This window comes from Bombyx mori, chromosome 2, assembly GCF_030269925.1.
Source record: "Bombyx mori chromosome 2, ASM3026992v2".
NCBI lineage: Eukaryota > Metazoa > Arthropoda > Insecta > Lepidoptera > Bombycidae > Bombyx > Bombyx mori.
The window spans coordinates 7887489-7909617 of NC_085108.1; the positions used below are offsets into that span (position 1 = coordinate 7887489).

General features: G+C 38.2%; 2 protein-coding genes and 1 long non-coding RNA gene across 4 annotated transcripts; 2 read left to right on the plus strand and 1 right to left on the minus strand.

The window, feature by feature from the left end:
• Positions 1-477: 477 nt before the first annotated feature.
• On the plus strand, positions 478-4637 carry LOC101737300 (uncharacterized). Its single transcript, XM_004926733.5, has 3 exons — positions 478-920; positions 1674-1856; positions 2811-4637. The coding sequence occupies exons 1-3, from the start codon at positions 708-710 to the stop codon at positions 3141-3143; spliced, it is 729 nt and encodes a 242-aa protein (XP_004926790.1). The 5' UTR covers positions 478-707; the 3' UTR covers positions 3144-4637.
• LOC101746566 (aldo-keto reductase AKR2E4-like) lies at positions 4316-13751 on the minus strand. Of its 2 annotated transcripts, XM_004926714.3 has the most exons (7): positions 13160-13751; positions 12082-12174; positions 9608-9784; positions 9211-9327; positions 8001-8171; positions 5747-5950; positions 4316-4636 (listed from the first exon to the last, which is right to left on the minus strand). In XM_004926714.3, exons 1-7 carry the CDS (start codon positions 13226-13228, stop codon positions 4448-4450), a joined length of 1020 nt encoding a protein of 339 aa, XP_004926771.1. In that variant the 5' UTR covers positions 13229-13751; the 3' UTR covers positions 4316-4447. The 2 variants fall into 2 exon arrangements, with proteins under 2 accessions (XP_004926771.1, XP_037871489.1); XM_038015561.2 differs by lacking the exon at positions 13160-13751 and having other exon boundaries at positions 12082-12246.
• Positions 13752-14080: 329 nt separating this feature from the next.
• Positions 14081-21917, plus strand: LOC119629841 (uncharacterized). The gene is made up of 2 exons (XR_005245722.2): positions 14081-15151; positions 20515-21917. It is a non-coding gene; the product is annotated as an uncharacterized LOC119629841 (long non-coding RNA).
• The last annotated feature ends 212 nt before the right edge of the window (positions 21918-22129 follow it).

A 22129-nucleotide genomic window follows, 5' to 3' on the forward strand; every position in this document is an offset into this window, starting at 1 on the left:
TACAGGTGAATTTCTTAAATTTTTGCGTTTTATTTTTCCATGAGAAATTTGCATTAAGGAGCTCATGATAAAATCTCATTTTGTTTTGTAATTAAAGTTATCACTTCTATAGTAAAAGTGACTCACAGGTTTGAGAGAAGAATGGAACAAAATCCACGCCTATGGACTTGTTTCAGTTCTGGATTAATTTAACATAAACAGACTGAAAACCATTTTATCGGTTCATTGTGATTTTAAGTATTACTTACAATAGCATATGGTATTGAGATAAAATTACAAAATAATTGGATTTCAAAATTTCCATTTGTATCCGAATTAGTGTTGCTAGATGCTAGGATGAAAATAAAAAATTGGGGTTTTACTTTGAGGTACCTGTTGATTATAGTTTAGAATATGTGCAACTATTATTGGCACATGATGAGTAATTTTCGCTTACAAAATTTTAAATGACGTCTTTACTTTTGAAAAGCTGACGACGGCTGCTTTTAAACTGCCGAATACAAAGTATGACCGGAACGTTTTTCTTTTTACATGGTAACTTTAAGAAAATGTCAATTTCTGTAATCAAAATAAACTTGCTTCATTATTTTTATTATATTGAAATATTATATTACTAACACAACTGATAATTAACAATATTAAAAAAAAATTAAAACTAAAGTAGTACATAAGTCACATAAATATTAATGTACATTATTTGATCCGAAATGGGGGAAGGGCACCCAATGTATCGTCGCCTAGTATCACGAAAACATTTAGAAATATTAGTCAAATACATGGAAAAATACCCAGTTTTAGCCCTCTCCTGTGCACGATCCAGGGAAGAAGTGATCGAAGCCAGGAAAATATGGGAAAAAATAGCGCAAAGCTTAAACAAAGTTGATGAAAAAGTTTACAAAACCGGTTGCAAATGGTCGCGGGTGTGTTGAAAGAAAAATACTTTTATATCACTAGCGAGTATTGTTATTCTTACAAACGCTTCCTTAATGTTACGAAGTTACAGTCGCTGGACTATGTCAAATTTTATACCATATTAGCTAGTGCATGGCTTAGTTTATGTACTTACAATAACCTGCAATATCCCATACACTTTGTAACATAACATTAAAATAATCTCCGCATTTACGACCCAGATCAATAAATATACAAAAGAATAAACTTTTTATTTTTGATGACTCCAAATGAGGCTTTTCTTTTTTGATGTTATGGATCCTGGAAACACATATAAGGACACAACATGTACAGACTCTTAACTACGAGATACCCGTACAAAAACACAATTTTCTATCAGAATTCTTGTCTGTAGTACAGTGTAAAGGATTATCCTTCCAAAGTAAAAACAATAAGCAAAAACTTTTAGTTAACATTTAACTATTTTAAGATTTTGAGTCTGATCTGTGTGGATTTTTTTTTATTGAATAATTGAGCTCGCTGCCTAACTGCTGTGGCTACCAGAACCTATAGTTATAATGGTTCCTATAGTTATAATAAGCATGAGCACTTCTACTCTCCTCGAGCAATACAGTTAAAGTTTTGAGTACATTGTATTACAGCTGTTTTATCCTGCAATTTGCCCATGCAAAAATTATACTCTATAGTAAATAATTATGCCAATTATTACTTTCAACCCCATGAACCAATAATATTAATTTGTGAATAATTTCTACTTCCAGTATTGGGCGGATTGGAAATTTAAAATACGAAGAAAATATATTTGTCTGAAGAAATGCCAGTCCAATGGGGTTGCTTGCTCAGTACGTCTCTCTCCGTATGAGCAAAAGGTCATCAAGATACTGACGGATGAGGAGGGGAATTTACTCTCTCCGAGCGCTCTGAGTCACATAAGTCTGTTTCAGGTAAAATAATTATTGTTTGCAAACGAAAAAGAGTTTGCAGATAAATGCTACTTTTCATAGCACTGAGTTGTAACATTTTATCATAAGCATCAAAAATCCTGAAAGCCTTAAAACTTTTGTTTTTAACCTTGCTTCCTAAGGTCGTGCATTTCCTTAAAATGAGAGTGTTCTTAATACCCAATATATTGTAATGACTGCTGGTAGGACGTCTTGTGAGTTCACACAGGTAGGTACCACCACCCTGCCTGTTTCTGCCATGAAGCAGTAATGCATTTCGCTTTAAAGGGTGGGGCTGCGGTAATATAAAAACTGAGAACTTAGAACTTATAACTCTAGGTGGGTGGCGGCATTTACGTTGTAGATGCATATGGGCTCCGGTAACTACTTTAATATCACGTGGGCCGTGAGCTCTCTATCCATTTAAGCAAAAAAAAAGGGTGCGTGTACTTATGTACGCGTGTAAGAAGTTATACTTTATTTTTATTAAATTAATTTCTTTTTTTTTTAAATATTAAATTATTAATAATAAATATTTAACGTTAATAATTTAATAATATTTAGTATGAATTATATTAAATAATAAATTTGTCATTTATATGACTAAAACATGAATGCTAATAACACTTTTTTTTACGAGTGTACATGCGCGAAAGTTCACCTGCTGTTCAGTGGGCAACTTCATTCTGTTAATTTTGTGTCACGGTGCGCGCGCATCATAAAATTTCACTCTCATAAATTTTTCATAACACACCTAAAGAAGTATAACTTCAATAAAAGAAAGTTCCATGGAGAATAAGTTCTATCAATGATGACATGTGATCTTATAAAATGCAAAGTAGTACATAATGTTAACCAAAATATTATAATTTTTTCTTCAATTCTACTTAAAATTAATAATGAGCCTTGATTTTGTGTTTAGTTGTTAAAAAAAATTTGGTATCAAAAACTTGGCAGGAATCAGAGGGGGCTCGGTCAAAATCAACAAATCACTGCGGCATCGATGATTCTGATGATGAAGAACATATTGACTCATTAGCAAATAACAATGAAGAAATTATACATATTGAGTATGCAGATATTAAACCGAATTTATCGCAAGATCCAATTGAACTTGACCACGATAGGAAGAGCTTAGAGGAGTTAAGGAGAGATTTATTAAAGTTTGAACTGAAGAAGCAGAGAGAGTTGTTTGAGATCGAGAAGAGAGAGAGGAGGGAGAAACATGAGTTGGAAGTATCAATTTTGAGGTTAAGAAAGCAGTTGCTAATGAAACAGATTGACTCATAATACGATTCACCTGAGAATAAAATTAGGATGATACCTGATAATTTATCTTCATGTGTCTCGACTCTAGAGCAATGGATCCTAACTTAGAAATCCTCTACTTGATTGATTGTAATCTCATGGATCGTATGGAACCTGGGTCTATGGGCAGACTTTTTGGTCTCGCTCTTTTGAACCAATGCCATTGTTATGGCAGTTGCTGTGAAGAATTATTTGAAATATTTCTGAAGATTTTATACTCCGACAGCCTAATTAACCCTATAGAATAGCCATTTTACTCCGATGAGGTGATCATGCCCGTTCTCAAAAAGAGCTCCCAATGAGCTTGTGTTATGGCAGTGTCATATTATATATCTGTGATTAGGTTCGTATTGTCTGATAAAAATTCTCAAAATAAAAAAAAAACGGATGAATAATTAAAAAATTTTTTTGTAACAAGTATTGTTGCCAAATAGAGAAATCACTTTTTTTATTGTTTAGATGCGTGGATGAGCGCACGGCCCACCTGGTGTTATGTGGTTAACGGAGCAGATAGACATCGACTTTGGTGACGTAAGTTTTAAATCCTTAGTACAACGGCTGCTCCACCCTTCAAACCGAAACCTACCTACCTACCCGTGCGACCTCGCAAGAGGTCCTACCATCGGTAATTACGCAAATTATAATTTTGCGGGTTTGACTTTTATTACACGATATTATTCCTTCACCGTGGAAGTAAATCGTGAACATTTGTCAAGTACATATTTAATTAGAAAAATTGGTACCCGCCTGCGGGATTCGAACACCGGTGCATCGCTTCAACACGAACGCACCGGATGTCTTATCCTTTAGGCTTTCAGGAACATTCTTCAACTTCAGGACATTAAGTAATTACCAGTGCGCTGGTAGAGAGGCATCGATACCATGGATGTCCATGGGCGACGGTAACCGGTAGGCAGCGGCTTGGCTCTGCCCTTGGCATTGCTGAAGTCCATGGGCGACGGTAACCACTCACCATCAGATGGGCCGTATGCTCGTCTGCATACAAAGGCAAGAAAAAAAAAAAAGGATGCATAGTCTGATTGATAGATATTTTTTTCAAACTTGATTACCATTTATACTAAACTGGAATTTTATAAGTATATACCTAATATTAAATCTTCAAGTTCGATCTTGCTCATTGAAACAAAGAAATGTTTTTTTTTGTGATTTTTTATTTATTAACACAACAACGTCTTTTTGTCATTAATTCTATCATGTGGAACTCTAAACTAGAACTGAAAACAAATACTCGTTTAGCGATTCTTGAAAAAAAAATGCTTTGTATATCATGCTAACTGGAACGGGTAGTCAGGATGTTTGCTCCATTTGGTCTGTGGCAAGGTCCTGTAGCCGGTGTCAAAGCTTTTCAGCAGGTTGAACTCCTCAGGAGTCAGACTGAAGTCGAACAGCTGTATGTTCTGCTCGATCCTCTCCTTATGCACCGACTTGGGTAGAACGACGGCTCCTAACTCGATCTTAAGAATGAAGAAAAAAAAGACTTAGTTTCACTGTACCTTTCTTTTATTAATTTGGATTGAAAAGACGCAAAACGATTTTATATTTGCTTTAATTAATAACAGGATTGTAGCGGTATAGATTATTATATAAATTTTATAGAAAGTAGGTAGGTAAAAATCCACAGCCACACAGTGATATAATCTATGGTAAACAGAAGGCCCGCCAAAAACAAAACCATGTAAAATTATATTCCGAAAATTTAATTGTATCCTGTCAGTCTATATTTACAATCAGTTTTTTCGATCAGCAATCACGTCATAAAACATCATAGTCCAAGATGAAATAACGGGTAGATCTCGGATGCCTTGAGCTCTCGGTCGCTGTATACAAAAGCTACGAAAACAATTGTCTAATTGTCGAGTCGATTGTGATACAGTATTGTATTGACAAAGGCCAGAAAGATATTTCACGGGAACCGTGGGAGACTTACTTTTGTGAGACGATGCAAGCTACAAGCGAATGCTTCCTTAAATATTTCATGTGAATCTTTTGTAGCGCACAACTGCCGGCTAGTTTTGAGTAGAACGAGTAAATCCGTCACCGTCATGGGTCAGAAGTTTTATTTATTTATTTGTTACTTAGATGGGTGGACGAGCTCACAGCCCACCTTGTGTTAAGTCGTTGCTGGAGCCCATAGACATTTACGACGTAAATGCGCCACCGACCTTGAGATACAAGTTCTAAGGTCTCAAGTAGGTATAGTTACAACGGCTGCCCCACCCTTCAAACCGAAACGCATTACTGCTTCACGGCAGAAATAGGCAGGGTGGTGGTACCCACGCGGACTCACAAGATGTCCTACCACCAGTAATTACGCAAATTATAATGTTGCGGGTTTGATTTTTATTACACGATGTTATTCCTTCACCGCGAAAGTCAATCGTGAACATTTGTTAAGTACATATTTCATTAGAAAAATTGGTACCCGCCTGCGGGATTCGAACACCGGTGCATCGCTACATACGATTAAACCGGACGTCTTATCCTTTAGGCCACGACGACTTCAGAAAGAAAGAGAAGCCTTAAACTGATTTATCCGTATTATCTATAAAATAAATCACGCTCACCAGAAAGCGAAGAGCAACTTGCGGGACAGTTTTGTTGTATTTCTGGGCGATACTGACGAGGCGTTCATCGTCAATCCTCGGCGGAGGAGCGTCTGGTTGAGCCTTGCTCGGGAACAGCGACCCGAAGGGAGTGTACGCCATCACCACTATGTCGTTTTCGCGGCAGAACTTGAAGAGCTCTGGTTGTTGCAGGTTGAGGTTTAACTGAGGGATAAGACAATTAATAATAATAATAATAATACCTAATTTATTTATTTACTACTCTCTCTCTCTTCGATCGGTTCCTCACTGCTGAGGATCGTGACTCCGTTCGATTTCGTCAACCAACTGTCTCCATCGATCCCGCCCTGCAGCCGGTGGAGTGCGTCGCTGATAGGTATCCCTAGTTCCTCCGCTATTTGGTCCGACCATCGTTTGGGACCTCTACCCCTAGGCCTTTTTCCCTCTATTTTACCGGCACCACAAGGCGTTCCATATTGCTGGTATCCCTACGTGCAACATGATCAAAATACCGCAATATTCTTTATAGGCAGATTGTGGATAGACGTTGAATCTTTTCTATTTTTAACTGCCTGAGAATAGATATGTTGGTGCGGCGGGCACCAACATATCTATTCTAATATATTGATAGATTGGTCTTAAATCGTGACCTAGAAATTATTTACATATTTAACAAATTGAGAGATTACGCAGATGGCATCAACAATATAATATTAACCAATGATCCTCACACTAGGCATAGCCTGTATCGTGAGGATCAAAATGCGATTCACTATGTATATACTCGACTTCAAAACGACATCACTATTATTAATAATTATTACGCTCAAAAACATGCGTTACAAGATTTGACATGTAATATAATAATAAAAAATGAGTAATAAAAGATACAAAACTAATAAATCTACTGCTATTTCTTGTTTTTAATTATGTTCTCTGCGTCCATATAGTTCAATGTTAACAACAATTTTTTCACTAATGGTTTAGCTTGCCTAACCATTTTGTGTTTTAGGTTTTCATTACAATATCTAATAACCGCGTTATAAATATAGATCTTAGCAACATCTTGGCAATTACCAAAATAATAATAAATAATACATTACTCGAAAAGGCGATAGGGTTGACCCTACGCATTTTTTATTTTTTTTATTGCCCTTGTAGGCATACGAGCATACGGCCCACCTGATGGTGTGTGGTTACCGTCGCCCATGGACTTCAGCAATGCCAGGGGCAGAGCCAAGCCGCTGCCTACCGCTTAATACTCTCTACAAGCCTCGTTTGAAGAAGGACATCTCATAGCGCTCGGGAAATTCCATAGCCGGATGGTACGTGGCAAAAAAGATCTCTGGAAACGCACTGTTTTTTTTTTTATGTTTTCATTGAAGTTATAACACATATCTGATTTAGCAGATATATCTAGAAAACCAAAAACGCTGTCATCTTTGATATGCTCTTTGGATAAAGCGAATAACAGGCCCATCTCAAGCACTTACTCTGAGTCGAGGGTTCGATTCTCACATCGGCCAAACATTTATTCGTAATAAGTTTGTTTGCTCTTTAATCTGATTGTTTTATATCTGATTTCAACATATACAGAGTCCTAGTTTAGCATTTGATTGCGATGTGAGATGTGTGTTCGATTCCTTATGTATTTATTAATTGATTTATTTATAACGTCCTTGCTATCGAAGGATTACTTTCATTTGAAAATATCTTTATTTAGTCTACATCTGCCGCAATGCAGTCATGCGGTCCCGTTTGAAGATTGAGTTAGATCTGAAATTTACGGTATAGATATGATTCCGCAGAGCCACATCAGATTAATAGGGGGATATTCGCCCATTGAGTACAAAGAAAAGCTAGGTGGCACCATTTAGGTGAATTTAGGTCTACTCGGTGAGATCAACAATTCCAAGTTACTCTCAACCAAACTAAGCACGACGTTTCCCCGGTGGGGGAATTGAATCATAAATGAGGCTTATAGGGGCTTTACTTAGTTGGGCCAGTGATTAAGCCAGGCATGGCTACCTCAATTGTCTAAATGACCAGGGAAAAAGATGGACTGACCAAGTGTCCGAGTATCTGGACATGAGACTAAGTTATGCACTTCACTGTGCCACTGACCGACATAAGTGGCTACAAATTACAAAAAAAGTCACAGGCGGGCGCATCACGATGCCCAGCAATGAGCGATCGACTGAAGGAAAAGGAGGAGGAGGTTTACTCGGCTGGAACAAAATCTGGTGACCGTTACCTCGATCTGCAAAGCCGAAGGTTTCTCCAGTCCGCTGTCGATGATCCTCTGGATTTGTTCTTGGTTAAAGTTGGAGATGCCTATGGATTTGGTCAGGCCGAGCTTCTTGGCGTCGATCATACCCCGCCACGTGTCCAGAAAGTCCACGTTGTCGAGTAAGGTATCGTTCTCCTGGAGATTTCAGATCAATACATAAAAGTTTTTTACTGCTGGTAGGACCTCTTGTGAGTCCGCACGGGTAGGTACCACCACCCTGTCTATTTCGGCCGTGAAGCAGTAATGCGTTTCGGTTTGAAGGGCGGGGCAGCCGTTGTAACCATACTGAGACCTTAGAACTTATATCTCAAGGTGGGTGGCGCATTTACGTCGTAGATGTCTATGGGCTCCAGTAACCACTTAACACCAGGTGGGCTGTGAGCTCGTCCATCCAAGTAAGCAATAAAAAAAGTTTGAAGTTTATTGTAATGATGGTATAGATACTGGATGGGTTTACTTTAATTGTGGATGTTTTCCGTATCCAAAAAGTAGGGAAAGTAATAAACAGGTTTTTTTTTATTGCATTGCTGGGTGGACGAGCTCAGAGCCCACCTGGTGCTAAGTGGTTAACGGAGCCTTTTCATTAGAAAAATTAGTACGCGCCTGCGGAATTCGAACACCGGTGCATCGTTAGATACGAATGTACCGGACGTCTCATCTTTTAGCGTGAAGAAAAAGCTCAATTTGAACGTATCTTTTGGATTATATTCCAGAATATGTATAAGATGCTGTTTTATCTCATACAATGAAAATAGGAAATATAATAAACGATGATAAAGTAGCAGTCCTGATTGGTTACCATTATTTGTGGACATCAGCAATCCCAAGTGACACGGCAAAGTCGCTTCGAGTAAGAGAAATGCCGGGCATTCGCAGAATAAGTTTAAAAAAATATATATAACCGTCCGCTCCTCCAATTTTCTTCGATTACAGAGACGAAACCAAAGTTGAGACTAAAAATCTATTTAAAATAGGCGAGACCTTCATTTTGTAGTCTAACCTGTTTCCATAAATAAATTCCAGTAAACAAATAGATCGTGCTACGTCTCATCCAAACTCGTTTAGAGAATTACTCATCAAAACACTAGAAACATTTAAGTTCAAAGCCAAATAGTACGTAAATAATCTTTTGAAGCATTTCCTAACGTAAAGTTTCGCAAAAACTTCCACTTACAAACATAGCTATGGGCCAGTGAATCAAATACAGATCGACGTATTCCAGGTTGAGATTTTCAAGGGACTTCCTCAGCGCTGGGATCACTTGCTCTCTCTCGTGGTAGGAATTCCAGAGCTGAAAGACATTTAGAACTAATATTAACTGCTACATTGCACTAAATCACGTCACATCTATGGCGTTGATACGTCAAAATCATAAGAGAGGTGAGACCAACAATTCCAAGTTACTCTCAACCAAACTAAGCACGACGTTGCACCGTGGGGGAATGGAATCATAAATGAGGCTTATAGGGGCTTTAGTTGGGTCATTGATTAAGCCAGGCACGGCCACCTCAATTATCTAAATGACCAGGGAAAAAAATAAATTAAAATACCCGAACCTGTCTTCATCGTACCTTGGTAGTTATAAAGATAGATTCTCTTTTTAGTCCTTCTGAGAATTTCTTGGTCAGGGCCCTTCCCACTTGGTCCTCGATTCCATATTTGTACGCGGTGTCTATGTGTGTGTATCCAGCTTCCAACGCGTATATGACAGCTTGCTCTGTGTCATTGGTTACTTGAACTACTTTTCCCTGAAAATTAAATAAGTTTTTGAAGTGAAACTTCTCTAGGGGTGTTGAGAGTAAAATTTTACTCGCGACAGATTCGTTACGGCTAGAGAGAAAAGATACAATTTAGGTCGAGCGAGAGTGAGAAGATAGAGCGTCTCGCAAATCACTCGACCGTCGAGAGAGGGAAAGGACAAAGCGAGCTATATCGTTTCTCTTATACACAGCATTCCCTATTACAAGAGAAATTTAATTTAAGGATGCAAAATTAAGAAATCCACTACACACCGCAAAAAAAGTTTCACTTCTTTCAAGTGTACCAAGTTCTAAGCGCACATTTTTTTCATTCTAAATGCCTTAAGTTTAGTGCATAGTTTTTTTTGCGTTGAGTTTTAATTGAAACTAGATTTAGATCATCGCTAAAACTTAGCAGCGAAGAGACATGAAATGAGAAGCAGAAACATGATATCCTTGATGTATCCGTGATTAGCAATCGTATTTCATCAGCTCGCCCCAGAAAGCCAGCATTAATTCATATCTAGTTGACTATGACTATTTGGCAGGCTCTGTAGCTTAAGCTGATGCATGCAATACCCATGCAAAACGTAAGGTAGATAGAGAAGTATTAGGAGAAGGTTTCAAAATATTGATATTAGGATGCTATTAATGGATGTTGTGGAAGTTGTAACAATTTGAGGTTGTTCGGTGGCTCGCATCCTCGTAACTTTCAAATCAAACATAATTTTATTTAATTTATATATTTACATTTTTTTTTAAATATGTAATCAAATGACCTCTGAAATCGGAAATGAGGGTTATCAAAAAATAAAAAATATCTCCCAAGATAATATAATAATATAAACAAAACTAATGATTTAATTTCATAAACAATATGAAATGAATATTTTACGAGTATTACATAAACATTACATAACGGAGAACCATGAAGGCAATGATTTTCAGATTTGCGTTTTCATTGAGTAAGCCGCAAATCTATATATATATAAATGAATTGCTGTTCGTTAGTCTCGCTAAAACTCGAGAACGGCTGGACCGATTTAGCTAATTTTGGTCTTGAATTACTTGTGGAAGTCCAGAGAAGGTTTAAAAGGTAGATCAATATGAAAATGCTCGGAATTAAATAAAAATAACAATTTTGTTTTTCCTTTTTTATTTTTATTGCCTTTGTAGGCAGACGAGCATACGGCCCACCGGATGGTGAGTGGTTACCGTCGCCCATGGACTTCAGCAATGCCAAGGGCAGAGCCAAGCCACTGCCTACCGCTTAATACTCTCCACAAGCCTCGTTTGAAGAAGGACATGTCATAGCGCTCGGGAAACACCGTGGAGGGGAGCTCATTCCATAGCCGGATGGTACGTGGCAAAAAAGATCTATGGAAACGCACTGTGGATGACCGCAGTGGCTCCAGGTAGTATGGATGAACTCTACTCCGGTGGCGGGCGGTGCGATGGTAAAAACGAGACGTTGGTATCATCTCGAACAATTCCTCAGAGCACTCCTCATGGAACATGCGGTACAAAATACAGAGGGAACCGAAGTCCCTCCGCAGACCCAGATCCTTTGATGTGTCCCCCGTCGGACGGATTCCTTTTGTTTGTTTTAAGTTTATTTTATACAAAAGTTTAGGCCTTTTATTTATAAATTGAGGCACTACGAAGTCTGCCGGGTCAGCTAGTAGTGTAATAAAATATGAAATGGCCTAAATCGTGCAACATACTATAATTATGTCTCTAACGTGTTACATTGGAAACATAAACATTACTTTATTAACAACACATTAATTGTCCAAATAGTTAAATAAATAAAAAATAAATTTTAATAAATTTGAATTAAAAATAGTGTAAGAAAAAATGATTTTAATTGTAAAAAAGCGTGGGGTGCTTTTCAGGATATTATCAAAATAACCCTTCTACTCATATCTGTTCATGAAATATTTATAACTACTGATACCATGCACCCCACGCTTTTTTTTACAATATAATCATTTTTTCTTACACTATTTTTAATTCAAATTTATTAAAATTTTATTTTTTATTCTATTTTTTAGTTGGATTTTCTATAAAGGCGTATTTTGTTGGTTTTTTAAAACTATTTATTTTTAATTTTTTAGTTGAATATCAATTTTAAAAAACTTTTTTTTTTTTCAAATTTTTTTTAAATAATATATTGTCATCGATCCTTATTAAGTAACTATAATACCAAATTTCGAGTTAATCCGACATTTTGAAGGGGGTCAAAATCATGTTCAAAGATTCCGTTACATACATACGTCTGAAGCTAATAAAAGCGTATTAATTACTTTAGGTCGATGTCCCAGCCATGTTCCGAGTGCTACCACTGGTATGTTCCCACCACTACTCAGTTGTAATGTCGGCACGATCAGTTCAGCGCTCTGTGGAATCAAAAACTCATATAAATCCCTTTCAATTGGACACGGACGGCCGGAGTCTCTTTTGATATTCATTTATTTTCTACTAATCTATACTCATATTATAAAGCTGAAGAGTTTGTTTGTTTGAACGCGCTAATCTCAGGCACTACTGGTCCGATTTGAAAAAATTCTTTCAGCGTTAGATAGCCCATTTATTGAGGAAGGCTTTATAGCATCACGGTAAGATCAATATAAGTGGAGCACCAATAAAGAATGTTTCAAAATAGGGGTTTAAATAGCTTCCTTAACATTCTATAATTCAAAAATATTTTCACTTTCTACGTAAATGAAGGGGGGGGGGGTAAAATTTAGCCTTATGCCAAAGTAACTATTCCACGCGGACGGAGTCGCAGGCAAAAGCTTGTATAATAATATTTTGTAAGCTTTGTCTGAGATGTAAATATATTTGCAAAATTGCAAACCTGGTTTTAATGGTGGTAGGACGTCTTGTGAATCCGCACGGGTAAGTACCACCGCCCTGCCTATTTCTGCCGTGAAGCAGTAATGCGCTTCGGCTTGAAGGGTGGGGTAGCCGTTGTAACTATACTGAGACTTTAGAACTTATATCTCAAGGTAGGTGGCGGCATTCACGTTGTAGATGTCTGTGGGCTCCGGTAACCACTTAACACCATTTGAGCCGTGAACTCGTCCACCCACCTAAGCTATAAAAAAAAAAAGATTCTCGTTATGCGGAGTGGTAATCAACCAACACTGCTCGACGCGCAGACCGACTTAATATCACAACATCTGGCTTATTGGCAACAATGTACCTATCCATGATAATAGATCGGTGCCAGTAGAGCGTAACATGACTATTTTAAAGAACTAGTTGAGGTTGGTATTGGTAATAAGGTACAGCAGAATCAAGAATTAGTATTATTATTATTATTTCGTATAAGAGCAGGCCTCAAAGGCTCAATCAAGAATATAGAAAAAAATAACTTACAGTAAAACACAGCGCGCTCAGGCAAAACAAGAAACCGGCCCACTTGCCCATTGCGAATGGAATGACCATATTGCCGCTCGATCAATAAGATCCCGTTATAATAAAGCAAAGGATTTGTATGTATATGTATATGTTACGGTAAAAGTAGATATTGCGGCAAATGTACACATTTTCCGGTAAATGTGCCCATTTGCCTCCTCGTTTGGGTAATGTGCATTCAACTAACATTTACAATTTCAAAGAAGGGAAAGGTACACTGAATCCACAATGACCATGTCGTTGGGGGACCATGAGGGCATCACTACAACCTAACATAACCAACGACATATTATTTAATATGCAAAGAAAAGTATGTTATGTTTGTCATTTACATTTTGTAATTAAAGTAATTTTTGTTATTAAAGCCTTTTGTATTACGTTTATTTAATTAAATATTTTTTTACAGCAACAACATTATTAATTTATTTGTACCAGAGGTCCCGCAGTAGTCGAAATTCGACTATAATTAACTGGATTTGTGAGTTTGTACACTATTATGATTGTATTTTATACAAATTTCGCCAAGACTACACTATAAAAAATATTAACAAAGACAAACAATATTTAAACTATTCTCAATTTGACAACAGGCGTTAAGAACAAAAGTTTGACAATAAATAGTATGCATGCGTGTGTGCGTCAAATACATGGTATGTAGTGTGTGTAATGTTTTCTTTATTGATTTAATGTATCTTTTATGCATTACTTTAAAAAAATATTAGCATTGTGCACTTCTTCTCTATATTCTCTATAAGTGTGGAAAATTTCATACTCCTCCGTCCGCGCAATTTTCGTAAAAAAGGATACAAAGTTTTTGCTTCACGTATTAATATATATAGATTCCAACTTTTCTTAAAACATGGAGGTAAGAGTATAGATTTACCAAAACGCGAAGGCAAGAGTACACATTTATATATTCAGTTCACTTAAACCTAAGTTTTTGGTAAAAGTGTACATTTCCCAAAAGTGTACATTTACCGTAACATGTATACATACAATTTAGTGTATCTTTGTATGCTATAGATCTGTGACAGATACGTTTGACCTCTGGAAGATTTTGTAGGTATTCTTTTGATCTAAGAACCTCCCTGACCCCAGATCGGATTAGATATTTTTGGTAGCGTTTTTCGTTCATGGACATGTGATGAGACGAAATGACAATGAAGTTGGTAAAAGAGTACTAACTATGAATGTGGAAGATAGACCTGTGTAAAGGTAGACCTAAGAAGAAATGGATGGTTTGCGTGAAAGACGATATATTGTTTAAGAGGGGACTGAGCGAAGAAATGGTATATGATAGAGGAGTATGGAAGGAGAAAACATGTTGCGCCGACCCCAGGTGCCTGGGAGAAGGGCAGGCGAATGATGATGGTAGCGTTTTTCGTTCGCGTTTGAGAACCAATTAGAATTTTGGTCACGTCTTATTGTCTGATCACAATCTCACCATGCAAATACTAATGACTAACATGACCATACGTCCCGCTTTGGGCGGAATTGTCCCGCTGTCCCCAACGAGTACAAAAATGTCCCGTTTTCATTTATCTGTTGTGCATGTGTTCATTAGAAACTTACCGAGTACTTACTTATCCCAAATCCTTATTGTATTACTAAATACCTACATACTACTAAAGTAATTCTAATTTTGCTGTAGAAAAGTAGTTTTTTGTTGCGAAATTATTTATAAATATTATTGTAAGGGCAAGTCGGTGTAAGAATTAAGATCTCAGTGAGGGTAACAGCTGATGGTTACAGGAAAGGTAGATGGCAAACGTCCCAGAGGACGCAGTCCCACGAGATGGTCGGACCAAATACGATCTTCTCTGAGCATCAATTTCCACAATGCCCTTCATGAAGCAAAGGATCGCGGCAGATGGAGGGAAGTCGTACGGGAGAAACTGATGCAGCGGGGGAGTCTCGACCCTCAGTAATGAGGAAAACGACGCGAGGAGGAGGGTAAGATACCATAATAAATTATTTCAAGTATTTTTTTTAAACTATATATTTTATTTTGCACTTAAATATTACATCTTACCCCGACATACACTATATATTTATTTATACACGGAATTCCGTAGGCGTCCCGCTTTGACACGATAAAAAAGATCACGTTACGAATGACTGACTTGAAAATCGATTATCGTATAACATTTCTCTTTATTATTATAGAAGTCGTCGTGGCCTAAAGGATAAGACGTCCGGTGCATTCGTATGTAGCGATGCACCGGTGTTCGAATCCCGCAGGCGGGTACCAATTTTTCTAATGAAATACGTACTCAACAAATGTTCACGATTGACTTCCACGGTGAAGGAATAACGTAATGTAATAAAAACCAAACCCGCAAAATTATAATTTGCGTAATCACTGGTGGTAGGACCTCTTGTGAGTCCGCGCGGGCAGGTACAACCACCCTGCCTATTTCTGCAGTGAAGCAGTAATGCGTTTCGGTTTGAAGGGCGGGGCAGCCGTTGTAACTATACTGAGACCTTAGAACTTATGTCTCAAGATGGGTGGCGCATTTACGTCGTAGATGTCTATGTGCTCCAGTAACCACTTAACACCAATGTATACCTTACTCACAGGTGGGCTGAAGCCTTGGAAAGCATGGGCGAGGCTCTTGCTGTGAGCCTTGATATCGCGAAGGCCTTCGACAGGGTCTGGCATAGGGCACTTCTGTCGAAGCTACCATCTTACGGAATCCCCGAGGGTCTCTGCAAGTGGATCGCTAGCTTTTTGGATGGGCGGAGCATCACGGTCGTTGTAGACGGTGACTGCTCTGATACCATGACCATTAACGCTGGCGTTCCACAAGGTTCGGTGCTCTCCCCCACGCTTTTCATCCTGTATATCAATGACATGCTGTCTATTGATGGCATGCATTGCTATGCGGATGACAGCACGGGGGATGCGCGATATATCGGCCATCAGAGTCTCTCTCGGAGTGTGGTGCAAGAGAGACGATCAAAACTTGTGTCTGAAGTGGAGAACTCTCTGGGGCGAGTCTCCAAATGGGGTGAATTGAACTTGGTTCAATTCAACCCGTTAAAGACACAAGTTTGCGCGTTCACTGCCAAGAAGGACCCCTTTGTCATGGCGCCGCAATTCCAAGGAGTATCCCTGCAACCTTCCAAGAGTATCGGGATACTTGGGGTCGACATTTCGAGCGACGTCCAGTTTCGGAGTCATTTGGAAGGCAAAGCCAAGTTGGCGTCCAAAATGCTGGGAGTCCTCAACAGAGCGAAGCGGTACTTCACGCCTGGACTAAGGCTTTTGCTTTATAAAGCACAAGTCCGGCCTCGCGTGGAGTACTGCTCCCATCTCTGGGCCGGGGCTCCCAAATACCAGCTTCTTCCATTTGACTCCCTACAGAAGAGGGCCGTTCGGATTGTCGATAATCCCATTCTCTCGGATCGTTTGGAACCTCTGGGTCTGCGGAGGGACTTCGGTTCCCTCTGTATTTTGTACCGTATGTTCCATGGGGAGTGCTCTGAGGAATTATTCGAGATGATACCGGCATCTCGTTTTTACCACCGCACCGCCCGCCACCGGAGTAGAGTTCATCCATACTACCTGGAGCCACTGCGGTCATCCACAGTGCGCTTCCAGAGATCTTTTTTGCCACGCACCATCCGGCTATGGAATGAGCTCCCCTCCACGGTGTTTCCCGAGCGCTATGACATGTCCTTCTTCAAACGAGGCTTATGGAGAGTATTAAGCGGTAGGCAACGGCTTGGCTCTGCCCCTGGCATTGCTGAAGTCCATGAGCGACGGTAACCACTCACCATCAGGTGGGCCGTATGCTCGTCTGCCTACAAGGGCAATAAAAAAAAAAAAAAAAAAAAAAAAAAAACCAGGTGGACTGTGAGCTCGTCAACCCATCTAAGCAATAAAAAAAAGTCTTATTGGTATTTTGTAGCAGTTGTCCCACCCTTGAAACCGAAGCGCATAACTACTTCGCGGCAATAAATATGCGGGATACCAGTGTGCTTAGTGCGAGCTTTTTAACGTTCTCGATAGCGTAAGAGTTAACTCAAATTTGTATGCAGTTGGAATAGCGTCCCTAGCGGCAAACGTAAGCAAACGTTCCAATTCCATACAAATTTGAGTTAACTTTAACGCTATCGAGAACTTTAAAAAACTCGCACTAAGCACACTGTACAATAATACAGTACACGGAGAATGCTAGCGCTTATTCTCGGGTGAATCGCGCGGTCGCCCTCGGCAAGAAAATCACCACTAATGAATGAGGCAAATTATAATTTTTGCGCGTTTGATTTTTATTTGACGACTAGCGACCCGCCCTCGCTTCGCTTCGGAAACATTAAAACACACATGAAACCAAAAAAATAAAATAAAAAAATTTTCAAAAAAAGTAGCCTATGTTCATCAGGGACAATGTCGGCTTCTAATGGAAAAAGAATTTTTCAAATCGGTCCAGTAGTTTCGGAGCCTATTCGAAACAAACAAACAAACAAATCTTTCCTCTTTATAATATTATTAGTATTAGTATTAGTATTAGTATTAGTATTAGTATTAGTATTAGTATTAGTATTAGTATTAGTATTAGTATTAGTATTAGTATTAGTATTAGTATAGATATTATTGCTTTTCCGTGGAAGTCAATCATCAAAATTTCCTAGCATCACGCTATACAGGGATCCGGTAGAAGTTATATGACTGAATACCTACCTAACATCAGCTCCCCTTGGGAATGATATCGTTGGCATAAGATGGTAGTCAGAAGAACTCCATAAGTAAAATACGATAGGCAAAGAGAATACCCTACAACAGGCAAAATATTATGTGTCGTGTTGGCTTTGTTTCCGGAATCAAAAATAGTAATTAAATAATTTAGCGGCTTTGTAGATTTGTATTAGTCTCTGATGTCTGAGACAATTGTGCAGTGTAAGATAGGGATTATTTAAATTCATATTATGGTAAATATGGTAGTTTCGACAATTGTTGTTTTTTGTATTGTAGGTTATCAATTATGTGTAATTTTCAGATGCCTGATGAAGGTCTAATAAAAGACCGAAACGTTGCTAAAATAATAATGTAATTTGTTATAATAGTCCTATCTTGTCCACATTCCTGAGATACACAAAAAATATTTTATAATAATTATGGACGACAATATTGATAATAATATTCAAATTAAAATTACATTTTTCGATAACAACACGTACGTTATCTTCTTAGTTTGTGTTATATAAGGTTTCTAAATAAATGTAGTACTTTTCCAAAGAATTTGTTACGTAAAAAAGATACAGCATTAAAACATTAAGAAGATACAATAAACAGTTATCAGTGTTAATTAAAAAGCCGCAAATTGCGTATTGGACAACGGAATCGAGATGTTCCGTAGTTAATTGAGTAATACATTAAATTAAATGTAAATAGTAACTATATACTGGCGGGTGGACTTGTAGGTCTTTTACTGATGGTAGGACTTCGTCTGAGTTCGCACGGGTAAGGTACCACGACCCTGCCTTTTTCTGCCGTGAAGCAGTAATGCGTTTCGGCTTGACGGGGGGGTCAGCCGTTGTAACTATACTGAGACCTTAGAACTGTTATCTCAAGTTGGGTGGCGGCATTTACGTTGTAGATGTCTATGAGCTCCGGTAACCACTTAACATCAGGTGGGCCGTAAGCTCGTTCTACCCACTTAAGCAATAAATTAAAAAAATCGCATGACACAAGACCATGACCCCGTGCGATTTATCTTCATACATAACATACATATATATGAGTCGACTATTATCAAAGGCGGCAATCTGACTTTTAGACAATGATTGGTAAATCAGAAAAACGAATTATTGACTTTGTATTCCATTGGCAGTCACAAAACTCTTCGGAACGACATCTTAGATAAATAACAGGTTAACTATTAACCTTTATTTAATGCAGGTTTTGAACCGTATTCTTTGAAGGAGACGATTATATTCAAATAAATCTGTATTGACATATCAATAAAAATTTTTTGTCCAAATGTACAGATTGCCACCTTTGATAATAGACGACTCATATATATGTCGTGGATAACGACTTTTAGTTGTCGTGGATAACGACTTTTAGTTGTCGTGGATAACGACTTTTAGTAATATTAAGACGGTGATTTTGATTATTATTTGAAATGATGAAATGTTGTTTTGATAAATATCACAAAATGAAGGGTAGACTCCGTAACGCCACAGAATAAAATGGCGGTATGTGGACAGAGTCGTGGCATTCCGTGTCAGACAGTTATTCAGTACGTATCAGACGGTCCGTCCGTCTCACTCAGTGAGTCTCTGGCAGTCAGTCAGTCGGTCTGTCGGTATGTGGAACGAAACTGTCGGTTTACCCTGTCATTGTGAAATTTTAGTGTGTTGAGGTTCAATAATTATTATTGACTAGCGACCCGCCCTCGCTTCGCTTCGGAAACATTAAAACACACATGAAACCAAAAAATAATAATAATTAAAAACAATTTAAAAAAGTAGCCTATGTTCATCAGGGACAATGTCGGCTTCTAATGGAAAAAGAATTTTTCAAATCGGTCCAGTAGTTTCGGAGCCTATTCGAAACAAACAAACAAACAAATCTTTCCTCTTTATAATATTATTACTAGCGACCCGCCCTCGCTTCGCTTCGGAAACATTAAAACACACATGAAATCAAAAAAAAAAAAAATTAAAAACAATTTAAAAAAGTAGCCTATGTTCATGAGGGACAATGTCGGCTTCTAATGGAAAAAGAATTTTTCAAATCGGTCCAATAGTTTCGGAGCCTATTCGAAACAAACAAACAAACAAATCTTTCCTCTTTATAATATTATATTAAGTATAGAAAAGTTTTATTGACTAAACTGAGTTCAATCGAATACGAGTGATGACGGAAACCACCGCTCAGCCATTTCTGGCGCCGTGTGCCAACATATATATACCTACATAATATAACCTTTCGAATTCTGCGAAGTAATCGTGTTTTTTTCCTTTGCAGACAGACGTGTATACGGCCCGCCTGATAGTGAATGGTTACCGTCGTCCATAACTCCGACTTCATCCATATTCCTCAAGATGATTTTCATGTAGTAAAATGAATCAACGTATTCCGACTAAGATTTTTTTTAAATAGGTATTTGTTTATTTTGACTTATTGTCTTAACTTGTATTACACATGAAAGCATTATATGTTTTGTTTTTTACAAGGCATATGTTGCGCCTGTTGTACGCACTTACTTTTCGATACACCACTACAAAGAATTTGTTGTTTTGTAAGTGTAAAATAAATTATTCGGTGGCGGCGCCCTTAATGTCCTGGCGCTCTTCGCATACAGGGGCGGCGCGGCCCTGGGATGCGATGCACTGCATATCAGACGAGGACGAGGACGGTGACCGGTGCTTGAGGTGCCTAAAAGCTCCGAGAATGAATCCGGAGGATCCGACAAGACATGTTTCTGGCGACGGCGGCTTTGCGTTGTCCCGTTCTTTATTCGTTCCACCTATCTATATCTCTACTTTGGACCCAAAAGCATCTGTGAAGGCTTAATCATATAAAAAAATCCTTTTTCCAACATTCTCAAGAAAAGCTTGCTTATGCAAGTTCCGATCATCATTTGAACCCTGACCTTACCTTTGACGTTGCTCTTAAACCGTATGTCTCGTTAGGCTATTAAAGATGTTTTTCCAATGCGTTCGTGTTATTTGAGAATGGCTGAGCGCTAGGATTTTATTGCTTAGATGGGTGGACGAGCTCACAGCCCACCTGGTGTTAAGTGGTTACTGAAACCCATAGACATCCACAACGTAAATGCGCGACCCACCTTCTAAGGTCTCAAGTATAGTTACAACGGCTGCCCCGCCCTTCAAACCGAAACCCATGACTGCTTCACAGCAAATATAGGCAGGGTAGTGGTACCTACCCGTGTGGACTCACAAGAGGTCCTACCACCAGTAAAGAATTAGGAATTAGGAGTGTTCCATATTACGCGACACGACCCTTAAATTTAAACGAATATTTATTATCAACTTGATATCGCTTCTGACCTTAAGACCCAATGAAACAGAATCTACATTTTAATAGTGGCCTTGGATTGTGCCGTGCATGTTAATTTACGATTTTAGTCTGTATTTATAATTTTGAAGTGAAACTTTTTTTAGGCGCGCTGAGAGTAAAATTTAACTCGTGACAAATCCGTTACGGCTAGAGAGAAAAGATACAATTTAGGAAGAGCGAGAGTGAGAAGATAGACAGAGCGTCCAGCGAACCACTGTTTACGGGCGTCGACCACTAGATGGCTTGTAATAAAACTAATAGTTTCTCATTGCTCCTGTAGATGGCAGTAACAACTTAACTATCTTGTGATGTTTTATTTAGTTTAGCGACATCTATTGGTTTTCACATAAACTACTACATTGCAAGGACAACGGTGTGACCAGCTTAGTTTCTAAAATATTTACAGATAGCGGTATTTTAAATAAAAGTTATTTAGAAGAAAAAAAACACTACATAGCAAAAGAAGTTTCACTTTTTTCACGTGCACCAAGTTGCATACGCATCATTTTGTTCCCCCATTGTATTCTTCACTTATACTATTTTGAATTTCCATCTATAACTAACTAATCTAAGCACGATAAAGCACCTCAATGGCCATTTACATATATTCTGAATAAATGATCACTTTGTAACACTTAGTACACTTGATAACATTAATGAATTCAATAAATTTTCTGGTTTGATTGTTTTTATTTTAATCATCTTACATACTGTATATACCTAGGTCCTATGTTCCTACCTCCTATATCCTTCAACGGTGAAGGAATAACATTGTGTACCTAATAAAAATCAAACCTGCAAAATTATAATTTGCGTAATTACTGGTAGGACGTCTTGTGAGTCCGCATGGGTAGGTACCACCACCCTGCCTATTTCCGCCGTGAAACAGAAATGCG

Coding starts and splice junctions, on each gene's coding strand:
- LOC101737300 (XM_004926733.5), top strand. CDS start 708: ATGGGGGAAGGGCACCCAATGTATCGTCGCCTAGTATCACGAAAACAT. Junction 921..1,673: donor CCGGTTGCAAATGGTCGCGG/GTGTGTTGAAAG, acceptor TTCTACTTCCAG/TATTGGGCGGATTGGAAATT. Junction 1,857..2,810: donor GTCACATAAGTCTGTTTCAG/GTAAAATAATTA, acceptor AAAACTTGGCAG/GAATCAGAGGGGGCTCGGTC.
- LOC101746566 (XM_038015561.2), bottom strand. CDS start 12,246: ATGAATATCAAAAGAGACTCCGGCCGTCCGTGTCCAATTGAAAGGGAT. Junction 9,785..12,081: donor GGCTGGGACATCGACCTAAA/GTAATTAATACG, acceptor TTTAATTTTCAG/GGAAAAGTAGTTCAAGTAAC. Junction 9,328..9,607: donor CTATCTTTATAACTACCAAG/GTACGATGAAGA, acceptor AATGTCTTTCAG/CTCTGGAATTCCTACCACGA.